The sequence below is a fragment of the Cherax quadricarinatus genome, chromosome 51 (genome assembly GCF_038502225.1).
Source record: "Cherax quadricarinatus isolate ZL_2023a chromosome 51, ASM3850222v1, whole genome shotgun sequence".
NCBI lineage: Eukaryota > Metazoa > Arthropoda > Malacostraca > Decapoda > Parastacidae > Cherax > Cherax quadricarinatus.
Window position 1 is genome coordinate 21,937,696 of NC_091342.1, and position 19,134 is coordinate 21,956,829.

Sequence of the window (19,134 nt, forward strand, 5' to 3'; positions counted from 1 at the left end):
TGCCGGCTGCTTGTTAAGGTAGGGTCAGTCTAGCTCCCGCTATCCCTTCCCCTTCCCCTTCCTCTTCCCCCCCCCCCGAAAGGTGACGTGTGGGGCTCTGGTTAAACAGTAAATCACTAGACTCACAGCTCCCAACTCTACTGTAAGTACATGCCTGCCTTGTATTCTAGTGGATTTATTGGTTGAAAGCTTCACTTTTGACCAATAATAAACTTAGTCCTTTCAGTCTTGCTCTAGGTTGACTGTTGTAATAATCACCACGTCTTTTGAATATTGTACACTACCATGAAGAGTGATTATTTAAGCAGTGGGTAACCTGTCTATCTTTCCAGCTTGGATGTCAGAGAGGGTCACCTGGCAATCAACGAGTAGAACAGGAGAAGGACTAATGTCCAGAGACTTCTCCATTTTGTATTGAACTACCTGTGCACCTGTATGAAATTGCAGGACGTAACTCCACAGCATTGCAGCGGTAAAGAACCTGCTTTCCTGTCTTCGGGATAGAATACTCACTGGTATACTGTGAAGAACTAGCCAGTGGATGGTCACCAACACCTGCGCCCCCCCCCTCCCCCATATCATCAGCAACGGCTACGGTTTCAACAACAGTGTCACCAACACCAGACACCATTGTAGATATTAGTGTTGAGTTCAAATGTTATTTTATTCATTTCATTTTTCATTTTTCTTTCAAATAGGATATACCTTTCGTGTTTTGTTGTTTTATGTTTGATTTAATAAATAGTGTTTATCTTTGTGAATTATTATTTCTTTTTCTATTCATTAATTTTCCTGAGGAGGAGCCAGCCTGAGTAATACTGACTGAAGTTGTTACAGGGCTGAGTAAGCCTTCACAGTTTCAAAATTACAGTAAATTTATAACATTTTGAGACAAGCTAATTATGAAATATGGATACTGTACTGGAATATTGACAGAAAACAAAATTCCTCCTTAAAAGTAACACCTTCCTTTGTTATTTCTTAAACTACCGAAGTCACAAAGCAGCGTCATTGATGGTAGGCACTTTAAAATAATGCTACCGTATACTACGCTATTGTTGGCACATGCTGGGTATTTTCACTTTATTACTAGGCATCATAATCATATTTACCATATGTTATGGTACAACAGCTGAAGCAGCCATTTTTGCTTATACCAATAGTTACTGACAAAGACGCATCAGTATGCGCTCTGGGACCCCTCACTATATAGAGTTGTGCACACAGCAGCAACTCAGCCACCGGTGACTGTTGCACCAGTTCAAATTGAGAGATCATTGGGGGTGTTCAGGTGAGCACCAGGCCTATTGTATGTTTTGACCTACCCATAAATCAAACGTAACCTTATTTCTGCATGTAAAATTACCATAGGTTTCAGTGGAGTGAATATTACTTGGTATTAGGCACTCTTAACTTTTTTCTGATTATTACCTTCTAAATTGGGATGTAACTAATGCATCAGAGCATCTTATAAGCTGCGAAATACAGTAATTAAACCCTGTACTGCAAAATGTGTTTTCTGCATTGTCAGCATTACACCTTTTGGATCTATTATGTGAATGGTTCACCTATTTTTCAGGTTTACTGATGTAATTTTTATTTTGTGATTTCAGAGAAAATCCAGTTAATTACTGAATATCATTATTTAATGTGTTTTTACAGTTTGGGTGATGGAGTTACCTACCCTCAACGCTGTGTAGATGAAGACACAGATGATTTATTAGGTGCTCGTCAGCGTTGGGCTGATGATGAAGAAGAAAATGAATTGATGTGTACTGGATACACCAACAGCCACACACATGGTTCGTGAGAAAAAAAAAATTTATGTTGTAATGATGAGCTATGTGGAAAATTTAGTGTAGATTAAACACACAAAGCTTTTCATGTTTGTATAGCTTCAACTTCCCATAAACTGTGAACTGGATTGAGCATTAATCTTCACAGTTGATGCTCAATTTCTTCAGAATCATCAGATAATGATGAATATTTTTCCTAGGCCTCTGGCATCACAAGGTTTCTCATTAGTGACATGGTTAACAGAGAGATGAGATGGGTAAATACAGAATCTGTGGTGTGAGGACTTAGAAGGCAGATAGCCACTCAGCAATATAGCAGTAACTTTGAACATTTCTACTGCAAATTCTGTCAAGATTCTGCATTATTTAATTATTCTGTTGCATTTTTGCAGTGAGTCATAATAAAATTCCACAGATTAGTAAAAATGAAAATTTATTCTAAATTTGTTACTCTATTAGGGGTGTGCTAAAGTATTGATGGGTATTGGCTCATTTTGATGAATTTGTGTATGGCATCAGTGGGTATCAGCTAAATTTTATTTTATTGGTAATGGTACTAGTATCATGGCTAATTTTGATGGTTTTGTCATTGTATTAAAATCAGTTTAAGCTGAATATTGGTATATGTAAAATTTTTGATATTGTCCCATCCCTCCTGTTTAGCATGATAGTATGTCGTGTGGGTTCCGAAACGTGGATTGGGTAATAATACTCACGTAGGCGGTAAGTGTGTATATTTGATGGACTATATGGGAGGCACCAAGCCTGACCTGTCTCTCTCCTGTCTATCCTTTAACTGGCTCATGAGATGATTCCTAGAGGGTGAGCGGCGTTCAGAACGTGCTAGGGTCAGCTGTAACAGTGAATAACAAGTCATTCACACAGACGGTTGGTAGTGAGTCATACTACTGGTAACTGGTACTGGTACTTCTGAGATATAGTTTATTAGGTATCCCCAAATGTTATCTTCAATAAAGTGCCTGAATTATTTTTTTCTTCCTCTTACTTTATTTTATTTTGCTTATAACTTGAGAATGCCTTATCCAGTCAGCTTCAAATTTGCAACACTTCTATACGGTGGTGGTAATGGAGGGTGTTGTGTTGGTGGTGGTTGTCATGGACACACATGTGCATTCTTCTTCTTTCAACAAACTGGCCATATCCCACCAAGGCAGGGTGGCCCAAAAAGAAAAACAAAAAATTCTCTTTTTAACTTTAGTAATGTATACAGGAGAAGGGGTTACTAGCCCCTTGCTCCCGGCATTTTAGTCATCTCTTACGACGTGCATGGGTTACGGAGGAAGAATTCTGTTCCACTTCCCCATGGAAAACATACATGCATATGCATGCATAAACATGTATTATATGCAGAAATTTTACATATATGCATCCTCTTCAAGGGATGCTCCTTGCTGCAGTGAAGAGACTATTGGTATGAGGAATTGGACCCTTCAGTCATCTTCCTCCAACCAAACCTAATTACCCCTTAATCCTCCCCTTCCCTGTCCAATCCTCTCCATCCCTCCTCTCCCATTCCTCCTTTTCTTCCCATCCCTCCTCTTTCCCTTGCCTGTTTTCAGCCTTTGGGGTTCTCTCAGGCATTCTAGTTCCTAGGCTGGAGGAAGGGTACCATGGTCCATCCCATTCCATTGAGGTCCTTGATGGTAGTGTACCTTGATGGTAGCGTAATTTGCCTTGGAATTTGGATCGTCTGGAGTTTCCAATCCCTCTCTGGTCTACCAGGGGGGAGGCTTCGGGTGTCTTTCAGATGAAAGGTGTATCTCTGGAGGCTACCTGTCGAATTCCAGGAGGTGGCGGCCGAAGGAGGTATGCTTTGTGGTGTGTATCCGACCACCTTTTCTCTTGTCCGCCAAGGTGGCTTGGTAGATGTGAGGTTGCTATCCTGGATTGCTGGTTTACTGGCATGAAAGGTAGGGTACAGCACAGGTTCCATGCCACATCTGCACTATTGGCTGCTCTGAGGTCCTCTTCAATTCAATTCAATTCAAAGTTTATTCTCTATAAGGATTACAATGCTGAGTTTACAGAAATTTGGTTATTGTGTGGTTTACATGTAGTAAAATTGTGATTACAGAGTGTACCACTAGAACGCTTAGCATGGCTAGGCATTTCGGGCAGACTTAGTTTTATTCTTAATTGTAAAATATTACAAATTATGAGGTAAGTTGGTATTATGGCTAAGTGACTAAATACTAGTTTGTGAGTTTAGCAATGTGAATGCTTTTGTTTTGGCACAGTACATAGTTTCAGTATTGGAGTATCACAGGATTCATTATTTTAAGATTGAGGTTAATATTTCTGTTTATGGTCAAATGAGTGAGTGAGTGAGTGTAAGTGTGAACCACCAGGTGGTATTCGTGTAGTTAGTTGACGGGGTGTATCAGGGAGATAAGATGTTTTCTAATGGTAGTTTTGAAGGTGATGAATGTGTCTGCAGTTCTAGAGTTCTCAGGTAGGGTGTTCCAGATTTTAGGGCCTTTGACATACGTTGAATTTTAGTAAAGGTTTAGTCGGACACGGGGAATGTCGTAGAGATGTTTGTGTCTGGTGTTATGCCTGTGGGTTCTGTCACAACTATCAAGAAAGTGTTTTAGGTCAAGGTTGATATTAGAGTTTAAGGCCCTGTAGATGTAGATTGCACAGTAGTAAGTGTGGATGTACTGAACTGGGAGTAAGTTTAGGTCTATGAAGAGTGGGGGGGTGTGTTGCCAGGGATGGGATTTAGTGATTATTCTTACTGCAGCTTTTTGTTGGGTTATTATTGGCTTTAGGTGTGTTGCTGCAGTTGATCCCCAAGCACAAATAGCATAGGTGAGGTATGGATAAATAAGTGAGTGGTATAGTGTGAGAAGGGCATTTTGCGGCACGTAGTATCGTATCTTGGAGAGGATCCCAACCGTTTTGGATACTTTTTTGGTTATATGCTGGATATGGGTGCTGAAATTCAGGTTGTTGTCAAGGTATAAGCCTAGGAATTTGCCCCCATTATTTTTGGTAATTAGAGTGTTGTCAATCTTAATGTTAATTTGTGCATCTCCTGCTCTGCTACCAAACATAATATAGTAGGTTTTGTTAGTGTTAAGCATAAGTTTATTGGCTGTCATCCAAGTCAATATTTTAATCAGCTCCTCATTCACAATGGTGTTGAGGGTGGCAAGATTAGGGTGAGAGATGACATAAGTCGTGTCATCAGCAAAGAGAATGGGTTTCAGGTGTTGGGATACGTTTGGAAGGTCATTGATGTATATGAGGAAGAGCAGGGGACCAAGGACACTTCCCTGCGGAACTCCAGTATCAAGTGGCCATGTTGCTGATGCTGTGTCTTTAATGGTGACGTACTGATACCTATTAGTAATGTAAGATTTGAAATAAGCAAGCGCATGGGTGATTTCTGGCCTTTTCATTACTCCTAGGAGCTACCCTTCCATGTTCCCCCCTTTTTTTTTGTTTTTCTTTCCATTTTTTTTTCTAAAAACAAAAATAAAAGAGAGACCTAACCATGGAGCCCCAAATCCATGAAACTGCTCCTTTTGGGCCCTTTTCTGTAGCAGCACATTCTTACGAACCTGCCTTGTTACCAGACCATCCTTCGGACCTTTCTAATGCCCCTGTATCTTCTGCGGGTGGCATTTTGTCGCACGCTCCTGATACCAAGGCTCGGCTTGACTCTTTTGACACATCTGACCCCCGCACATCTTTGACTATGCTTCCAGCTTCTCCCCATATGGTGCAGTGGTTTTCAGATCACCTACCTGCCTCAAAACAGACTGCCTCCAGTCCTGCATCCAAGTGACCATGACCTTTCTCTGATGACACTTCCTTGAATGCCTTTCTCTCTGCTCAGAAAAGACCAATGCAACAACTGCTCCCTTTACAAAATATGCATCATAGTACATAGTGGACTAAGTTTTTCACTCTGCGGCTGACATCTTCCTCAGACTATCTTTTTGATCAGAGTATCAGCAAGGCACTTCTACGTCATGTTGGTTGAAATATTTTGTTTCACGCTTTCAAGAGCGGTGCACGCACTGTCACAGTACAGAATGCTAGCCAAGCTTACGATCTTTCTGTCCTTACCACCATAGATGCTGTTCTTGTAACAATTCAAAAACACCATTCTTTCAATTCTTGTAGTGGTATTGTTGTTTTATCTCATACCATTGTTCAGCATGATTTCCAAACATGTGGTGACATTCTGGAGCAACTTTAGCTCCAAGACCTCCTAATTCCTAAAGTGGACACACATGTACTACCTGCCTGTGGGTGGAGACGCTTCCCCTGTAATGTAGCTTGTTTAACTTTTGACTGCCATGAGCTTTCTTCCTCGGTTTATATTGCAAGACACTGGTTACAAGTCCGAAAGGTGATCCCTACACTACAGCAGTGTAGAATTGCTGGTGTTTTGGCCATTCAGCGAAATATTGCAGGTCCATGGCAGAATGCCCAGTCTGTGGTGCCGCCAACCATACCAATACATCTTGTAGTCTACCTCCCTCTTGCCTCAATTGTAATGAAGCTCACCCATCCTATTCTCGTTGCTGCCAAAGTTTATTTAAATGAATGAGAAATCTGCTGTCTCAAAGAGACAGAAGGCTTTACCTATGCCTTGGTGGTCTCTCATCTATGCCTTTAACCCTTTGACTGTTTCCGACGTATAAATACGTCTTACGAGCCAATGTTTCTGACGTATTTATACGCACAAATTCTAGCGGCTTCAAATCGAGCGCCAAAGGCCTGGTAGGCCTACACGGGAGAGAATGGGTCTCAGTGGTCGGTGTGCACCCTGTGAAAAAAATCTGGGACCTAGCGGTGCATTGTGGGAACGCCATGTTGTCAGTCCATTTTCACCATGCCTCTCGGTAAGAAGTTCCTCGCTCCTCGGCGGATTGGAGGTCTTTTGTTCCCAAGTGATAGCTCTAACAGCGATGAAAGTGTCAGTGACAGTGAATTCAAGGGTTTTCAAGTGAGTGTTACTGAAAAAAGTGCCCAGGATAACGTAAATAGTGACAAAAACCCAGATGACCCACAACCTTCGACCTCTGGTGCTGTGCCGGCTTGTTCACGTTCACCTGTACCAGGACGAAAGAGGAAACTATTTGGTCGTGTACAACACCCTGATGATAGCAGTGATAGTGATAGTGATAGTGATTTCAAGGTCATTGAAAGCAGTTCTAGTGACAGTGAGAGTGAATATTCCCCAGTGAAGCGCCAGTATGTACGACGTAGCATGTGGTCTGGTAGTGTTTCATATGTTGTTCCAAGGGGAAGGAGAAACTCTGGGAGCACATCCCGTGGCCCAACACCACGACCTGATAGTGAAGATGATGATATTGTAACGATGGGTATGAATGGTGACAGTGAGGGAGGAGGCAGTGGTGGTGATAGTGAGGGTGGCACGGCCCATGTGGCACCATCACCGGGCCACGCTATTAGCCACGCGGCTGACTCAGCAGAACAACCAGCCTCACCCTACCCCACACTGCCACAACCTGCACCACCACAACCTGCACAGCCACAACCACGGTAAAATATCCAGACCCCACCAGCAGACCGCATCTGGGATTGGCAGGACGGTGACGAGTTTGTTCCCAGTCCCCATGACTTTGATGAAACACAAAGTGGAATAAAGCCATCTTGTCCACTTGGGAACAATGCCAGTGAACTGGACTGCTTTGAGTTATTTTTCGATGAACCCCTGATGGACATCATTGTCAGGGAAACAAATACATACTGTGATTACACCATGGCAAATACAATTCTCTCACCAAAATCACGGCTACACAAGTGGAAGGAGACAACTGTGGAAGAGATGTACCTGTTTTTTGCCACAATAATGCTTATGCCACATGTGTATAAGCACACTGTCACCACATACTGGACAACAGATCGCCTGATTTCAACTCCAGGTTTTAGTGACATTATAGGTGTCAATCGTTTCCTGATACTGTTGCGTATGTTACACTTTTCAGACAAAACCAGGCCTGACAGAAGCGACAGGTTATATAAGATAAGAAATGTGTTTATGTACCTGAAACAAAAGTGCTGCATGTATTTTTATCCCTTCAGGAAGCTTGTTATTGATGAGTCCTTGATTTTATTCAAAGGAAGACTCTCATTCAAGCAATATATACCAAGCAAGAGGAAACGCTTTGGTATAAAACTATTTGTACTGTGTGATTGCAGAAGTGGTCTTGTTTTAGATATTATTGTGTACACTGGCAGTAATACTTTGAGAGATACCATGAAGTTATTGGGTATCTCTGGTGATGTGGTTCGAACAATGATGGAACCATATCTTGGTAAGGGGCATATGTTATTTACTGATAACTGGTACACAAGCCCCTTACTCAGTGATTTCTTGCGAGTGAACTTGACAGACGTGTGTGGCACAGTGCGTGGTAATTGCAAACATATGCCAAGGTTCGACGCTGGCACTCGCAGAGGTGAGGTGCAAGCCTTTGCTGCCAATGACATCATGGCATTTCGGTGGCATGACAAACGTGATGTCACATTGTTGACATCAGTTCACACAAACGAAATGGTACCCAGTGGCAGGGACAACAGAGAGACCAATGAACCCATTCTAAAGCCTGCAGCTGTCATGGACTACAACCTCAATATGCGCTTAGTGGACAAATGTGACATGCAGATTGGGTTTGCAGACTGTGTACGCAAGAGTTATAAGTGGTATATCAAACTTTTTTTCCATCTTGTTGATATCTCTATGCTAAATGCTTATAACATATACAAGTTGAAGACCAACAAAACACCAAAATATGGTGAATTTTGCCTGTCAGTAATCAGACAAATAATTGCAAAGTACAAAGGAGCAACTCCTGCAATAGACCAGCGCCCACAGACGTCATCTCGTATGAGGCCTGGTGATCACTACCCCATACAACTGCCTCCTACTACTGCCAAGAAAAATGCTCAGAAGAGGTGTTATGTATGTATGCATACCACAAAACGCCTACAAACACGCAGAGACACTCGTTTTATGTGTGAGGAGTGTGAAGTGCCCCTCTGCATATACCCATGTTTCAAAGAGTTCCACAAGCTGCAGCAGTTCTAGGAACGTGGTTAGTGACTGTACATATGTATATATATTATGGAACACTAGTAATAAACATTGTTTTGTATTGTTTGTTTGTGTAAACAAAGTGTATACACAAACTAATAGTGATAAAGTTTGTTCTGTTATTGTGTTGTAAATAATGAGTGTATATTTGAACAATGCACCTTACATTGGTCTCACAGGCCACATAAGTTACCTGGAAAAGAAAAATATTGAAAAATGCAAGAAACCTTTGAATTAGAGTAAATAAAAGAATACCGGGTGGGCGGCAGTCGCCGCTGTTGCCGTACGCACGTCAATTTCTGCAAACTTTGCGGCTCTATATCTCGGTAAGTACTGATGGCAAAAAATTTTTTTTAGGCTTAAAACACTAGTAAAAATATTCCTAACATTTTCATAAGAAAAAATAATTTTTTTTTTTTTCGAATATTTGGCGACATAGAATGACAGTTTCAGAGAGGGCCCTGAAACAGTCAAAGGGTTAAGGGAGACTTCCCCATATTTCTTATGCTAGAGTTACTAAGAGGCTTCCAACCTCTGGGGTCCCAACTCCTGCAGTCTCCCCTGTGGTCACACCTTGTACAGTTACCTCTGTATCTAACTCTTTTGCAGTCCTGAACTTCGAGGTCCCTCTTCGTCACCTCGTACTGTTCTCAAATCTTCACCTTCTCATTTGCAAATTTCTATGTCTACAAGACCCCTCATAACAACACCTCCCCTTTGCTTCTCTACTTCTCCAAAGTCCATAACATCCCCAAAGTATAAATCCCTTCTAACCTCTCCTTCACTAATCCTTCCTGAACATTTTTTTCCTTTCCAGTCTCAGTACCTAGTAGTTCTTTACCTCATACTAGCTCTGTTAAGAGTGTAGAGGTTTATTCCCTTCCTTGTACAATCTCTTCCTCTCCTGTCCCTTCCCAAGTTTCTTCCTCCCCTGTCCCTTCCCAGGTTTCTTCCTCTCCTGTCCCCTCCAAAGCTAACTCTAACCTCTCATGTCCCCCTTCTTTGGTAACTTCCATTGTCGCCCAGATCTTTACTCGCCCTCCCCCTTCTATATCCGATGTTGTCCCACATACAACTTCCCTGACTTCCAAAACACTTGAAGTGATCTCTGAATATATTGAGGAGACTAAACCATTGATGGACCCTGATCCACCTCCTGTTGCTACTCTTTACTCTTATACTCCATCTATACAATTCTTTTCTTCGCAGCTTTCCAATCCTTCGCTGCTTACTCTTTTTCCACTGCCTCCACATGTGGACTTTCCTAACTTGTCTAGTCTATAGATACCTATTGCTTCATATTTCCTGTATCCTTCTCTTCGCAAATCATGGCTTATTTACAGTGGAATATCTGAGGCCTCAGAGGTAATCGGGGTGAGCTTCAGGTATTGCTCTCCCAGTTTTCCCGTCTGTGTTTGTTTACAAGAACCCAAATTACACTCCACTGTTATCCATCCCATCTTGGGCTATGTTTTATTATATTAATTGGATCCTTTTCCGGATGGAACCTTTAATGAAAGTGCATTCCTCATATGCTCCAGTATACCATACCATCAGATCTTTGTTCATATTTTGCTGAATTACACTGCAGCACACATCTACTTGAATAAGTGGTATATGGTCTGTTCTTTGTATCTCTCTCCTTCTTGGGCATTATCTATCACAGATGTTGAGTTTCTGGTTTCTTCATTACCACCACCACTTCTGTTATTAGGCAATTTTAATGCTCACCATTTCCTCTGGGGAGGGGTCTCACTGTGACTCTCATGGCATTCAGTTAGAGGCTCTCCTCAGTTCTCTCCCCCTCCATGTTTTAAATATGGGTGCTCCCACCCATTTTGACCCTCACACTCTGTCTCTCTCTCTTTTGCATCGATCTCTCAGTTTGCTCTTCATCAACTGCACTAGACTTTACCTGGTCTGTACTCCAAGATTTACATGACGCTGATCATTTTCCCATCCTCCTTACTTCCCATTCATATTCTCCACCTCCTCGAAGCCCACTTTGGCAGTTTGATCTGTGCTCACGTGAGTTGGGATCTGTACTCACATCAAACTGGTTTTAGTAAGGACCCTTCTTCATCCTCTATTGATGAACTGTTACACCTATTTTCGACCTCAGTTTTAACCACAGCTTCACATTCTATACCCCAAACCTCAGGCAGGCTTTCTCAGAAATGCATGCCTTGGTGGTCTCTTGCTTGTGCTCATGCAGTACATTTGAAACATGCTACATAGAGCAGATATCGTTACAATAGGACCACAGAGCAACTCCTTGATTTTAAGTGGATGAGAGTGGTCGCCCACCATGTCATCTGTGAAGCTAAACGCACTTGTTGGTGGGATATTTTTCTACCAACACTTTGGTTTCCTCTATGAGTGGAGTCTGGAAAAAAGTACGGAAACTGAGTGGCAAATACTCTCCAAACTCAGCTCCCGTTCTTTGTGTTGCTGGCGCCACTATAGCAAACCCTCTTTAAGTTGCCACTGAAATCCATAATCATTTTGTCTGTATCTCTCGGGGGCTCCATCTATGCCCCTCGTTTCTTTCCTCCAAATCTGTCAGAGAGTTAGAGCCTTTAGACTTTTCTTCTAGCAGAGAAGAGTCTTATAATGTGCCTTCTGGAACTAGTCAACATTTTCCGCTTGCCAATCATCAGCAACTGAGGCTGACAGTATTCGTATTCGTATGCTCCAACGTTTACATCCATCAGCCCTTGCTGTCTTCTTAAGTTTATTTAATCTTATCTGGTCACAAGGAGTTGTTCCCCAGTTGTGAAAATCTGCCATTGTTCTACCTTTTTGTAAGCCAGGTACTTGCTCCCCTATCCACTCTATCATATGCCTTTTCTAAATCCATAAATGCAATAAAAACTTCCCTAATCCTCCCCACTAACCTCCAACCCCAAGGACTTTCCCAATGCCACAATGGATTCCTCAACTGGCATAGGATTCCCAGGGTTAGCCTCAAACCCTTCAAAATCTCTTTTGTCTACACATTCTGGCCACAGTTTCTTCCAAGCAGAGTTCAAGGTCCTCTTAGTCACTCCCTCCCAAGCCTTACCTATAAGGTTTACACAATTGAGGATATTAAAGTGATCCTTCCAAAACTCCTTTAGAGTCAATAGAGTATCTGTGGTCACTTCAAAGCACCTTTCAAACATAGCTTTTGTGTACAGTTTCTTGAAGTTGGAAATGACCTGCTGGTCCATGGGCTGCAGGAAAGGAGTGGTATTAAGAGGCAAAAACTTGACCTTAATGAAGCTCATGTCCCCACAAACTCGCTCTGCCAAGTCTGTAGGATGACCAGGGGCATTGTCTAACACCAGGAGGCACTTGAGGTCTAATTTCTTTTCAATTAGGTAATTTTTCACATTGGGGGCAAATGCTTGGTGTAACCAGTCATAGAAAAAGTCTCTAGTGACCCATGCCTTACTGTTTGCCCTCCACAGCGTACACAAATTAGCCTTGAGGATATCCTTTTGCCTGAACCCTCTGGGAGTTTCAGAGTGATACACCAATAAAGGCTTCACTTCGCAATCACCACTAGCATTGGCACACATCAACAGAGTAAGCCTGTCTTTCATAGGCTTATGTCCTGGGAGTGCCTTTTCCTCCTGAGTAATGTAAGTCCTGCTTGGCAATTTCTTCCAAAACAGGCCTGTTTCGTCACAATTAAACACTTGTTCAGGTTTCAATCCTTCAGCCTCTATGTACTCATTGAATTCGTGCACATATTTTTCAGCTGCTTTTTGGTCTGAACTGGCAGCCTCACCATGCCTAATCACACTATGTATGCCACTACGATTCTTAAATCTTTCAAACCAACCTTTGCTGGCCTTAAATTCACTCACATCACCACTAGTTGCAGGCATTTTTCTAATTAAATCCTCATACAACTGCCTAGCCTTTTCACAAATGATCGCTTGAGAAATGCTATCTCCAGCTATCTGTTTTTTATTTATCCACACCAATAACAGTCTCTCACCTCTTCAAGGGGGGCTCCTTGTTGTGGTGAAGAGGCTCTTGGTCTGAGGAATTAGACCTGTCAGTCTCCTTCCTCAGACCGAACCTAATTACCCCCCAATCCCCCCTTCTCTATCCCATCCTCCCCATCCTCCCCTTTTTCCTTTCCTCCTCCTCCTCCTCCCCACCCCTCCCTTTTGCCCTTCCTTTTTGGCCTTTGGGATTTTTTCCCACAGGCACTCTAGCTCCTAGGTAGGGGAAAGGGTACCGGGGTCCATCCCATTCCGTTGAGGTTCTTGGGGGTGGCCTAGTTTGCCGTGGAATCTGGATTGCCTGGGGATGTCCCGATCCCTCTCCGGTATCCCGGAGGGTGGCTTTGGGTGTCTCTCGAGCGACGGGTGAATCTCAGGAAGCCACCTTTCGGATTCCGGGGGTGGTGGCCGAAGGAGGTATGCTTTATGGCGAATATCTGGCCGCCCTCTCTTTTGTCCACCGAGGTAGCTCGGCATGATGGGTAGGGTATGGCACGGGTTCCATGCTGCTTCTACGCTACTTGCAGTGCTGAGGTCCTCTTGGGCGCGGAGGCAGATTTCTGGCCCTTTCATTCCTCCTAGGAACTATCCCTCCACGGTCCCCTCTTTTTTTATTTTTTTTTTTTTGTTTTTATTTTCTTTTCTTTCTTTTTTTTTCTTAAAAACAAAAAGAAAAAAGTAACCTAACCATGGAGAACCCAATCCATGAACCTGCTACCTCCGGGCCCCTTCTTGATACCGCACCCCGTTCTGACCCCGCCTCGTCTTTGGACCACTCTTCGGACACTCCTCATGCCTCTGTACCTCTTGCCGGTGCTGTTTCCTCACCCGCTTCAGGTACTGAGATCTCGACTGACTCTTTCGATTTGTCTGACCTCCGCTCTCCTTTGACTATGCTTCCGGCCTCTCCCTCTGTGGTGCGGCAATTTTCGAATCGCCAGCCCATTCCACGTCGGACCAACTCTGGTCCCACGCCTAAATGCCAACAACAATTACCTGCTGATGATACTTCTCCACCTTCTCGTTCTTCTCAGAAAAGATCGACATGTCCTGCACTCCCTTTCCACGCTCAGTTTCAGAATGCACAATGGACTAAATTCTTCATTTTACGACCGACTTCCTCTACCGCCTATCTTTCTGACCACAGTATTAGCAAGGCACTCCTACGCCATGTTGGTAAAGATATTTCTTTTCATGCTCTTAAGAGCAGTACATGCATCATCACTGTACAGAATGCTACCCAAGCTCATGATCTTTCTCTTCTTTTCCATATAGATACTGTTCCTGTCACTATTGAAAAACATCTTTCCCTCCATTCTTGTAGTGGTACCGTCATTCTGCCCCATACCATAGTTCAACAAAATTTCCAGACATGTGGCAATGACATTCTTGAACAGCTGGAACTCTAAGATCTCCCAATCTTCAAGGTAGACACTTATGTTCTTCCTGCCCGTGGGCGGAGACGATACCCTAGCAATGTGGCTCATTTAACTTTTGACAGCCGTGAACTCCCATCCTCAGTTTATGTAGCAGGACATGGGTTCAAAAGGTGATCCCTACACCACAACAGTGTAGAAATTGATGGCGATTTGGCCATCCAGCGAAATATTGCAGATCTTTAGCCGAATGCCCAGTCTGTGGTGCCAATGACCATTCAAATACGTCTTGCAATCGACCTCCCTCTTTCCTTAATTGTCATGAGGCTCACCCTTCGTACTCTCGCCGTTGCCAAGTCTACTTAAATGAGTGGGAAATCCGTTACCTCAAAGAGGCAAAAGGTCTCCCTTATGCCATGGCAGTTTCTCATCTCCGCCTCCAAGGGAGACTACCTTGTGTTTCTTATTCCCATGTTTCAAAACGTCCCCCCACTTCTGGGGTCCCATCTTCTGCAGCCTCCTCTGTGGTTACCTCTCCCATAGTCACTCCTGTATCTAATTCTTTTGCTGTCCTAGGCTCAGACGTCCCTACTTCAGCGCCTCAGTCTGTTCTCGCTTCTTCGTGTTCTCCCTCACAAGCCTCAGTATCGATGAGATCTCGTACGACACCTCCCAATCGTCCCTCTACTTCTCAGAAGTCAAAAAAAGGTCCTTTAACCCCTCCTTCCCTTCTTCCACCTCCTCATTTTACCTTCCCTGTCTCTGTACCGGGTTCTTCCCCTCTCACTGGCTTTGTTACAAGTGTAGAGGTTCACCCTCCTCCTCGTACTATACCTACCTCCCCTGCTCCCTCCCAAGTTTCTTCCTCTTCTGCCACCTCCCAGGTTTCTGCCTCTTCTGTCCCCTTCCCTCCACCCTTTCGCCCCCCCCTACCTTGGTACAGTCCATTACATTTTCAATCTTTACTCATCCTCCCCCTACCATCTCCAATATTGTCTCCCATACGACGTCTCTGAATTCCGAAACACTTGAAGCAATCTCTGAATATATTGCAGAGACCAAACCATCAATGGACACTGATCCACCCTCTGTTCCTTCTCTCTCCTCTCCTCCATCTGCGCAACTCCTTTCTTCACAGTGCACCGTTCCTTCGCTGCTTGAACATTTTCCGCTGCCTCCGCATGTGGACTTTTCTATACCTGCGGATTTCAAGTATCTTCATCATTGCCAATCATGGCCTATTTACAGTGGAATATATGTGGCCTCAGGGGTAATTGGGGTGAGCTTCAGATGTTACTCTTCCAATTTTCTCCTGTTGGTGTTTGCTTACAGGAACCAAAATTACACTCTGCTGTTATCTCTCCCATCTCAGGCTATAATTTATTGTATTCTTCAGATCCTTTTCCTGATGGGACCTTTAATGAAAGTGCCCTTCTTCTACACACTGATATTCCGTACCATCAGCTATTTGTTCGTACTTCGCTGCATTACACAGCAGCCTGTATCCACTTGCATAGGTGGTATACGCTCTGTTCTTTATATCTCTCTCCTTCTCGGGCATTATCTATTCCGGATATTGCCTTTCTTGTTTCGTCATTACCGCCACCAATTCTGTTACTTGGCGATTTTAATGCCCATCATTTCCTCTGGGGGGTCTCACTGTGATTCTCGTGGCATTCAGTTAGAGGCTTTTCTTGCCACCCACCCCCTCCATGTTTTAAATACAGGTACTCTCACCCATATTGATCCTCGGACTCACACTCCCTCTTGCATCGATCTCTCAGTCTGCTCTTCCTCTGCCGCATTAGACTTCACCTGGTCTATTCTCCCGGATTTACATGACAGCAATCATTTCCCAATCATTCTTACTTCCCCTTCATATTCACCACCTCTTCGTATCCCACGCTGGCAATTTGACCAGGCAAATTGGAACCTTTACTCACAACTAACTGTTTTTAGTGAGGTTCCTTCTTCGTCCTCCATTGATGAGCTTTTACACCTCTTCTCGTCCTCCGTTTTAACCGCAGCTTCTCATTCTATACCCCAAACTTCGGGCAGGCATTCTCAGAAATGCGTGCCTTGGTGGTCTCCTGCTTGTGCTCGTGCAGTACGTTTGAAATGCGCTGCATGGGGCAGATACCGGTACGGTAGAACCACGGAGAGAATTTTTTATTTTAAGCAGAAGCGTGTGATCGCTCGCCATGTCATCCATGACGCTAAATGCACTTGCTGGCGAGATTATGTCTCCACCATCACCTCTGCTTCCTCTATGAGTGCAGTCTTGAGAAAAGTACGAAAACTGAGTTGTAAATATTCTCCTGTCCCGGCTCCTATTCTGCGGGTTGCCGGTGTTGATGTAGCAAACCCACTAGATGTTGCCAATGAAATTGGCAATCATCTGGTCCATATTTCTCAGGGGCTCCATTTATGCCCCTCGTTTCTTTCCTCAAAGTCTGCCAGAGAGTTAGCACCCTTGGAATTTTCTTCTCTCAGAGAAGAACAGTATAATGTGCCTTTTACACTTCAAGAACTGGAGGCAACACTCTCAGCTTGCCGATCATCGGCAGCTGGGCCCGACGACATTCATATTTGTATGCATCAACATTTACATCAGTCAGCCCTTGCAGTCCTATTATGCCTTTTCAATCTTATTTGGTCACAAGGCATTCTTCCACAGCTGTGGAAATCTGCCATTGTTCTCCCTTTCCACAAACCAGGCACTATGGGACATGAAGCCTCCCACTATCGTCCCATTGCTCTTATCAGTGCAGTTTGCAAAGTGATGGAACGCCTGGTAAATAGACGTTTAGTGTGGTATTTAGAGACACACAACAGTCTCTCCACTCATCAATATGGCTTTCGTAAGGGACGTTCTACCATAGACCCCTTACTACGCTTGGATACGTATGTTCGTAATGCCTTTGTGAATAACCACTCAGTTATTGCCATATTTTTTGACCTTGAGAAGGCATTTGACACAACTTGGAGGTATAATATTTTGGCCCAAGCCCACTCCTTAGGCCTCCGAGGCAATCTACCATCCTTCCTGAAGAACTTTTTAACTGACAGGCATTTCCGTGTTCGGGTTAATAATGTGCTCTCCCCAGACTTTATCCAAGCTGAAGGTGTCCCCCAGGGATGTGTTCTGAGCACAACACTTTTTCTAGTTTGCTATAAATGATTTGGCCTCTAGTCTTACATCAAATATTTGGTCATCACTCTATGTTGATGACTTCGCTGTTGCCTGTGCAGGTGCTGACTGTCACCTCATTACAGTTTCTCTCCAGCATGAAGTCGACTGTGTTTCCAATTGAGCCACCACACATGGGTTTAAATCTTCCAGCACCAAAACTCGCCAAATTACTTTCACTAGATGCTCTGTCATCTCCGATCATCCTATGGCTCCCGTATCCCTGAACGTGATACAGTCAGGTTTCTGGGCCTCCTCTTTGACTGTAGGTTGTCCTGGAAACCTCGCGTTACCTCTCAGAAGGCAACTTGTCACAGCCGGCTGAACCTTCTTAAAACCCTTGCTCATCTTTCATGGGGAGCTGATCGTCGAACTCTCCTTCGCCTACATTCCACCCTCATTTTATCGAAACTTGATTATGGTGACCAGATCTATTCAGCGGCCTCTCCTGCTACTCTCTCTAGCCTTAACCCCATTCATCACCAAGGATTACGTTTATGCCTTGGTGCTTTTCGCTCTTCCCTTGTTGAGAGCCTCTATGCAGAAGCGAACGTTCCATCCTTATCCGATCACCATGATGCCCATTGCCTTCGCTAATATGTACGCTCTCGTGATCTCCGCAATCCTTCCATTTATAGAATGGTCACTGATATTAGTAGACATTCTTTATTTGTTCGCCGCCCCTGTTTACTCTGTCCCTTCTGTCTTCACCTACATTTGCTCTTGTCTTCTCTTCAATTACCACCTTTCTATGTTCATGTAGCATCTCACTTTTCCCTACCCCCCTGGGAAGTTCCAGCTGTTCGAGTCTGTTTTTTCTCTCTCCCTTGCTCGAAAGTCCAACTGCCTACGATCGCTTCCCGCTCTCTTTTTCTTGACCACTTCCACTCTCATTCTCATGCCATTGCAGTGTACACAGATGGCTGTAAGTCTTCTGACAGCGTAGGATTCGCAGCAGTGTTTCCGGACAGCATCGTACGAGGGCATTTACTATCTTCGGCTAGTATTCTGCTGAATTGTATGCCATTCTTGCAGCACTTATCCGTATTGCATCTATGCCTGTGTCATCATTTGTGGTTGTCTCAGACTCCCTTAGTGCTTTACAGGCTATACAGAAATTTGATACACCTCACCCCTTAGTCCTCCGTATCCAACTTTGGCTATGCCACATCTTTACCAAGCATAAAGATATTGTTTTTTGTTGGGTCCCTGGTCATGTTGACGTACAGGGCAATGAACAGGCAGACACTGCTGCGCGGTCAGCAGTACATGACCTACTAGTTTCATATAGAGGTATTCCATTTACGGACTATTTTGCTGCAATAGCTACCCACCTTCACACCCGTTGGCAACACCGTTGGTCTACTATGCTCGGTAACAAACTTCAGTCTATTAAACCGAGTATAGGTTACTGGCCGTCTTCTTGTCACCAGTATCGCGGTTGGGAGACTGCTCTCTCCCGTCTTCGCATTGGCCATACTCGTCTTACTCATGGAGAGGCGCCCTGCTCCTCTCTGTGAGAATTGTCAGGCTCCATTATCAGTCAGCCACTTTCTGTTGGACTGCCCACTTTATCAACGAGCACGCAGAATTTACCTCCATCGTCGTCTTCACTCCACTGCTCTCTCTTTACCTTCCCTTCTCGCTGATGGACCCACATTTCATCTGGACACTC

The 19,134-nt window shown here is 43.9% G+C and overlaps 1 protein-coding gene across 4 annotated transcripts in view; it reads left to right on the forward strand.

Annotated features, from left to right (window-relative positions):
• LOC128694636 (palmitoyltransferase ZDHHC20-A) overlaps positions 1 to 19,134 on the forward strand; it is a 294,832-nt gene that overhangs the window by 264,046 nt on the left and 11,652 nt on the right. For all 4 annotated transcript variants that reach the window (XM_070095949.1, XM_070095948.1, XM_070095952.1 and 1 more), the window contains one exon: positions 1,663 to 1,802. In XM_070095949.1, the coding sequence (XP_069952050.1) occupies positions 1,663 to 1,802 (140 nt within the window). The remainder of the gene's footprint in view (positions 1 to 1,662; positions 1,803 to 19,134) is intronic.